The sequence below is a fragment of the Labrus mixtus genome, chromosome 21 (assembly GCF_963584025.1).
Source record: "Labrus mixtus chromosome 21, fLabMix1.1, whole genome shotgun sequence".
NCBI lineage: Eukaryota > Metazoa > Chordata > Actinopteri > Labriformes > Labridae > Labrus > Labrus mixtus.
This window is the reverse complement of record NC_083632.1, coordinates 350,530-358,029: the sequence shown is the minus strand read 5'-3', so window position 1 is coordinate 358,029 and position 7,500 is coordinate 350,530. Positions and strand designations below refer to the sequence as shown.

At 42.1% G+C, this 7,500-nt stretch overlaps 2 protein-coding genes across 2 annotated transcripts in view; one reads left to right on the top strand and one right to left on the bottom strand.

Annotated features, from left to right (window-relative positions):
* The window catches only part of arg1 (arginase 1), a 213,217-nt gene that overhangs the window by 26,150 nt on the left and 179,567 nt on the right, over positions 1 to 7,500 (top strand). The gene's annotated exons all lie outside the window — the stretch shown is intronic.
* LOC132955680 (ras-related protein Rab-40B-like) overlaps positions 1 to 7,500 on the bottom strand; it is a 20,581-nt gene that overhangs the window by 60 nt on the left and 13,021 nt on the right. Inside the window, exons 2-5 of the mRNA XM_061028626.1 lie at positions 7,085 to 7,145; positions 3,885 to 3,945; positions 930 to 1,007; positions 1 to 280 (exon numbers count right to left, since the gene is read on the bottom strand). The exon at positions 1 to 280 is cut by the window's left edge and continues 60 nt beyond it. Coding sequence (XP_060884609.1) covers positions 29 to 280; positions 930 to 1,007; positions 3,885 to 3,945; positions 7,085 to 7,145 — 452 coding nt within the window. The 3' untranslated portion in view covers positions 1 to 28. The remainder of the gene's footprint in view (positions 281 to 929; positions 1,008 to 3,884; positions 3,946 to 7,084; positions 7,146 to 7,500) is intronic.

Sequence of the window (7,500 nt, the reverse complement as noted above, 5' to 3'; positions counted from 1 at the left end):
ATTATTTTTATTTGGTAAAATAATTGAATTATTTAACACATGGATTTGTTTGCTCACCTTTGTTGGGTCTCCACAGTCGCTCCATGCCGTGTCTCATCAGGACGATGCGAGCGAGTTCTGTGAACGACTCTGTGATGTTGAAGTTACACAGCGGACTGACCTCGAAGAAGGTGACGCCCAGCTTCTCCGCGTACACCTGCGCCTGCTCCGTGGTCACCTGACGCTTGTAGGCCAGGTGAAGGCGATTCCCGACGAGGATCTTTGGCACCCCAGGGGCATGCTGGATAATCAGGGGGGGAAATCATCAGATTATTCCATTTATTTGGTATAAGAAGTTAAGCCTTGGTTAACTGACCTTTTGTGAATAAAACAGTCTGACAAGTTTCATTCAAACACACCAGAGAACAGAGTGATTTTGTTTGGGACTATTTTCAGCAGCGGATTAATCCACATTTTGTTAAAATGCTGAACCAACTACTGAGACCAACTACTTTTTCTGAAAAAAATCTAAGAAAATTCTGCTTTATTTCCTTGTTAATTGTTTAACCAATACACCAAGTCTAATTCCTTGTATGTATAAATGTACTTGGCAATAAACCCAGATTCTGATTCTGATTCTGATTCTGATTCTGATTCTGAGAGGATCAAATAGGTAAAATTGAAGATGGGGTCCTGGTACACTCAGTGATCACAGCGTGTTGTGTTTCTGATGTCCAGGCCTGTTTCAGAGCAGCTTTGTCTGCAGCGATGTGTGGGCTGTTGTTGTGAGCGTAGTTGACTCATTGAGAGAGGAGCCCAGATTGTCTGTTAAATAACAACGTGCTGACTGGAGTAAAAGATCTCTTCTGATGTAAGGAACACAAAAACAATCGGAGTCAGAGTGTAGAAACATCGATGAAAAAAGATCGACTGACGGCTTCATCACTGACCTCGTCTATTTCTTTGATCCACCGATCGATTCCATCGAAGGACCAGCGGTTTGTGATGTCATACACCAGAATAACTCCCTGAAGAGAAGAGGTGAGGAGGACATTTTTACAAATTGAAATTAATTCCAACAGCAGCCATGAAATCAGACCTATAATGATCAAATCCTGTCCAAAGCAAAAACACAACCTTGGACTGACTCAGTACCAAAGCATCAAATAATAAACATCATTACAGACATGTATAAAATGAATCCTTGTTTCCATCCACTGCTGCTGCACATTCTGCAACTATATTAATGATAAATCAATTACTTCTCGACAAATGTCATGTTTCAATACATGTAAGACAATAAAAATTACAAATGTGACATTTATTGGTAAAAACATTCCTAGAAAGAGTTAGTTAGTTAAGATGAAACTCTCTACAGCTCAAACACAGCAGTGGATGTTAGCGCAGGTCTTTATCAAGTCGCAGAAACGAGACACAATAAAGATTCATGATCAGCTTTCGAGCCTCGCAGAGTGACGACGGTGTCACTGTTGCCATGGCGATATCTCCTCTGTACCCGCTAAAAGCCTGATGAGCGCTCCAACACAACTTCATTCAATGAAAAGTGCTCTCTTTCTTCTCTGCTGGGAACACAACAAGGAGCAGTCTGTGGCTGTTTGATGTGTGGGATGGATTTCTTCACACATCCACTCACTGCTCAGTGTGTCTGAGGTCACAACAACAACAACAACAACACAAAGACACACTCTGAAGGAGGACTGTCACCATACCAGGATTTTAAACTTTGATATGATACCACCAAAAATCAAACAACTTTGATACCTGTTTCAATATCACAGCAACCACAATAGAAGACCTAGGCGCCAAATATTAAATCATTTCTTGTTTAAATTATAAAAATTGAAGGTAAACTGCACGCTGTGTAAATCGTACAAATCCAGTGTTTCCCCTACCATTATAAATGTGTTTAATGAATAAAGTATAAGTCTGGATGTTTATGAAAAACAAAAAAATGGTAAACAGTAAATGGACTTGATCTTGTTTATTTATGTTCTAGTCTTCTGACTACTCAAAGCTTTTTCACACCTACACATTCACACGCTGATGGTAGAGGCTGCTGTGTGAAGAGTCCATCAGTATTAACTCATCCATTCACACACATTCACACACTGATGGTAGAGGCTGCTGTGTGAAGAGTCTATCAGTATTAACTCATCCATTCATACACATTCACACACTGATGGTAGAGGCTGCTGAGTAAAGAGTCCATCAGTATTAACTCATCCATTTATACACATTCACACACTGATGGTAGAGGCTGCTGAGTAAAGAGTCCGTCAGTATTAACTCATCCGTTCACACACATTCACACGCTGATGGTAGAGGCCGCTGAGTAAAGAGTCTGTCAGTATTAACTCATCCATTCATACACATTCACACGCTGATGGTAGAGGCCGCTGAGTAAAGAGTCCATCAGTATTAACTCATCCATTTATACACATTCACACACTGATGGTAGAGGCTGCTGTGTAAAGAGTCCATCAGTATTAACTCATCCATTCATACACATTCACACACTGATGGTAGAGGCTGCTGAGTAAAGAGTCCATCAGTATTAACTCATCCATTTATACACATTCACACACTGATGGTAGAGGCTGCTGAGTAAAGAGTCCGTCAGTATTAACTCATCCGTTCACACACATTCACACGCTGATGGTAGAGGCCGCTGAGTAAAGAGTCTGTCAGTATTAACTCATCCATTCATACACATTCACACGCTGATGGTAGAGGCCGCTGAGTAAAGAGTCCGTCAGTATTAACTCATCCGTTCACACACATTCATACACTGATGGTAGAGGCCGCTGAGTAAAGAGTCTGTCAGTATTAACTCATCCATTTATACACATTCACACACTGATGGTAGAGGCTGCTGAGTAAAGAGTCCGTCAGTATTAACTCATCCGTTCACACACATTCACACGCTGATGGTAGAGGCCGCTGAGTAAAGAGTCTGTCAGTATTAACTCATCCATTCATACACATTCACACGCTGATGGTAGAGGCCGCTGAGTAAAGAGTCCATCAGTATTAACTCATCCATTTATACACATTCACACACTGATGGTAGAGGCTGCTGTGTGAAGAGTCTATCAGTATTAACTCATCCATTCATACACATTCACACACTGATGGTAGAGGCTGCTGAGTAAAGAGTCCATCAGTATTAACTCATCCATTTATACACATTCACACACTGATGGTAGAGGCTGCTGAGTAAAGAGTCCGTCAGTATTAACTCATCCATTCACACACATTCACACGCTGATGGTAGAGGCCGCTGAGTAAAGAGTCTGTCAGTATTAACTCATCCATTCATACACATTCACACGCTGATGGTAGAGGCCGCTGAGTAAAGAGTCCGTCAGTATTAACTCATCCGTTCACACACATTCATACACTGATGGTAGAGGCCGCTGAGTAAAGAGTCTGTCAGTATTAACTCATCCGTTCATACACATTCACACGCTGATGGTAGAGGCCGCTGAGTAAAGAGTCCGTCAGTATTAACTCATCCGTTCACACACATTCATACACTGATGGTAGAGGCCGCTGAGTAAAGAGTCTGTCAGTATTAACTCATCCATTCATACACATTCATACACTGATGGTAGAGGCCGCTGAGTAAAGAGTCCGTCAGTATTAACTCATCCGTTCACACACATTCATACACTGATGGTAGAGGCCGCTGAGTAAAGAGTCCGTCAGTATTAACTCATCCGTTCACACACATTCATACACTGCCTGGCAAAGCAGCGGGAGCAACTTGGGGTTAATATGACCAGGGGATCGAAAACCCCCGACATTCCAGCTTGGATACGGCCGACTCTACCAACTGAGCCACAGCCACCCAAAACACGGAGAGTGCTGTTAAAGAAACGTACCTGTGCTCCTCTGGAATAGGACCTGAAGATTGTACAGAATCGTCCCTGGCCAGACGTGTCCCTGAAACGAAACAGGATAAATCAGGGTCAAATACTAATACTGGTGTGCAATTTGAAGTAAAACGTTTCTACAGTATCTTAATTATCTAATTTCCTTTTTCAAAGTAGAAACCAAAAGTCTTTGTTCAGATCTGCTACGGAGATCTGAGATCGTGTTTAAAACGTAAATAAGTTTGTGTTTCATTCGCCTGGTGTTGAATGTTTCAGGTATTCTGACGGACACTGCCTTAACTTTAACAGTCAGGCTTCTACTATTACCTTCTGCCTCCCATAGTCTCAGAGGAACCCGCTCATCCAGTTCACATCACCTCTCAGGGTGGTGCTCTCTCTTTCTTACCCCACCTGGACTCAATCAAACCATCATTTAGACATTTCACTCTTTGTTCTGTTTTACTTCACAACATGCCACACTTCATAAAGCCACACATCCTCATCCTTTACTGATGGACACACTCCATGTTTGCAGTCATCAAATCGTTGTTGTTTGTTTGTTCCTGTCCTTCGTCCTGCATTGCCCTCTATCCCACTTTTCAAGCCCGACACAGTTTCAGCAGAAAGCTGTTCAACATGAGTCTGGTTCAGTCTAAGTTCAGAACAACATTTAATTTAGACAGTGTGTGCAGGAGATTTGGTTACCTAACATTTGGTGTCTAGGACTTCTTTTTTGTTTCTGTGCAATCAAACAGGTATCTTTATATTTCCACTTTTACTAGAATCATATCAAAGTTTACAATTCTGGTATCATGAGGACCCTAGTATACACAGTTTTATTATGGATAGTATCTTTGTATTATTAAATGAAATATCAGGTCCTGTGGTGGCTGTAACCAGACTCAGCAATCATAATAAACCACTCAGGCTGTCCTTTAGAGAAACGTGGGACTGAATGTGTTTCTTTGAGTCCACAGAGGAAAACAAGAGTGTTTCCCAACCGCGCAGCTGAATACCAGAGCTGTGTTTTGATTGGCCCCGTGTGGACGTCCGCTGGCTGCCGGCCTGCTACCCCTGACCCGGGCCAGAGACCAGGGCCGGCTGCCAGCCTGAACGTCAGGAGGTCCAATAAACCGGGGTCAGGACTCACGATCATCCAATGCTGAGAGAGTCCATCTGCTGTCACAGCTCCTCGTCAGAGTCAGAGCCAGAACGTGACGATTAAATCATCCCAAAACAGGAGCTGTGTGTGTTTGTGAAGCTGGATTTACTCAGAGTGTGTGTAGCCATCGGGGGAGGGGAGGACACACACACAGTGTTAACTCAAGGCCCTCTCAGAGGTATTTTTAGAGCGCTTTTGCTCTTAGCCGAGTCAATATTAAATTATTAATCTGAAACTTTGTTTGATGTTTAAGCGGATGAGACGCTTTAGCTCTTTGTGTGTCTCTGGGTGTGTGTGTGTGTGTGTGTGTGTGCGTGTGTGCTTTAAGTGCACTGTAATCCTTCCTACATAAAGTGTAGATTTGAAACATGGAGCTCTATGCCTAACACTCACATTCATGCAGTCTGTGCATGAGTCTGCTGCCTGTATTGTTTGTGCATCACTAATTTTATTCCTTATTTGTCCCTTGAACAAAATAGGAATTTTATGTGTGGTCATTTTTTCTTTTTTCTTCAAGAAGTCACTCAAACCAAAACCCAAACCAAATCACTGCTTGATTAACCAAAACTGCTGCGTCTGGTAGAAATGCGTGTATAAAAATAAAAATGCCATTAAAACTCTAAAAATCTGACTCTGCTCCAAGAAGAGGAGGTCAAGACATAAAAAATAAAAAATCTGAAGCTGCATCTAATTTGCAAAAATGATTGTGCCAATCAGGCTGATTGTTGTGTAAGTCTACGCAGACAAAACATTAACTGCAGGCAAGAAGTAAATGTGGCCACTGGGACGTCATTGGTTAGTGGCCTCGTGTTTTTCAGGTCACCATGGTAACGACTTGTCAATCACAGGTAGCCTCAACCTCAGCCTTAACTCCTCCCCTGGTTTCTGGTCTATTCTAATATAAACAGGACCATCATTTATTTTGGAAATTAACATTATCCTGTCAATCAAAGGTAGCCCCGCCCTGACCCCTCCCCTTTTCTGGTCTCTTTCACTCCATCATTTACTAAATGAACATCATGCTGTGTTGAAGAAGACATGAAGCTACAGATTGAGAACATACGTTTATTAGGAAAATGTGAACTAGGGGAAGAAACCAACTGACAAGTAGAAACATTTAACTGCTTTTTGTGGAGTCGCCCCCTGCAGGTCATTAGATAGAACGCAGCATTGGTCTGACTTCTTAAACCCGAGGCTACATCCACTTCTTACATACAGACTTTAGGCAGAAAAACAACAAAGACTGGGGTGTGTTGTGCTAGTAGACGCTAATGCAGCATGGAGCTTCTAGCCTGCAGCAGAGAAGAGCAGAAGTCTGCGCAGACATCTTTCTGTCTTCATCTTTATGTTCAAGCATGACTTAAGTGACATCACTTGAGGACATTAATCAGACTTCACACACTGTCCTCTGGGGCACCAAAGATTTTCTCCCTAACGCCTCGAAAAACATACTGAAACGATGTCAAAATGTTCGATACTTTCTCAATACTGTGTTTTTAGTGATAAAATCGAAAAGTATGAACACTTTAGAAATCTGTTTCTTAAATATAAAAATGCATAAAAAAAAAAAGAAATCTGTTTCACGAGACAGTTGTGTAGGACAAGAATGAATCCATAGAACAGTGCAGGCAAACTTTTAATACAACTCTTCTGACAATAATGTTAATCCTGTCCACCTACACTGTTTGGGGTTAGATATGTAATAAACAGATATCTAATTAAACCTGAGAGAAAGCCCTTCGAAATGAAAAACCATCCATCTGCAGCCAACATGTCTGCCAGAGGCTGTGTCACCTGAACCAGCTCTTTATGCCGACAAACAGCCTCACATGCTTCCTGTTTATTTCTGCTCCAAACGCTCCTTTTAAACAACCAGCCTCTCTGCTGATGATCACATGATCTGACAGGAACACAGCGAGGGAAAACGACGAGTGCCGGATTTCTCTCTGGAGGAGAAAAACACGAGTTTTATCTGGAGAGAGACTGAAGGTGTGAAGAGAGAGAGAGTGAGAGAGAGAGAGAGAGAGAGAGAGAGAGAGGACTGTACCAGAGCTGCAGCTTGACTCTCCTCCCGTCCAGGAGGATGGTGGTCGTCTTATAGTCGATCCCTGAGAACAAGACAAGAGAGAGACAAAATACACATGAGGCTCCAGCTAATGAAGATTAGCATTAGCATACTTAAAGACGATGCTTTCTGCAGAAAATGTGTGAAAAGTCAAATGATAAAAGAATCATTGTAAACCTGTTTGGATGAGTTTAAATAACTGGTTGCATGTTGGTCACTTTGTTTTGGTTCGTTAAAGTTTGGTCTGGACTACAGGTGTGAAATCGTTCTTTATTGTTCAGGTAACGTTGGTGAGTTTGTCAACCGAGTTCTCCTGAAAGCAGACTGAGAGCTGAGATTTCAAACTGGTCTTTGCCTGGTTCTTTAGTCCACATTGGACTCTAGAAGAGCTTTAGGGT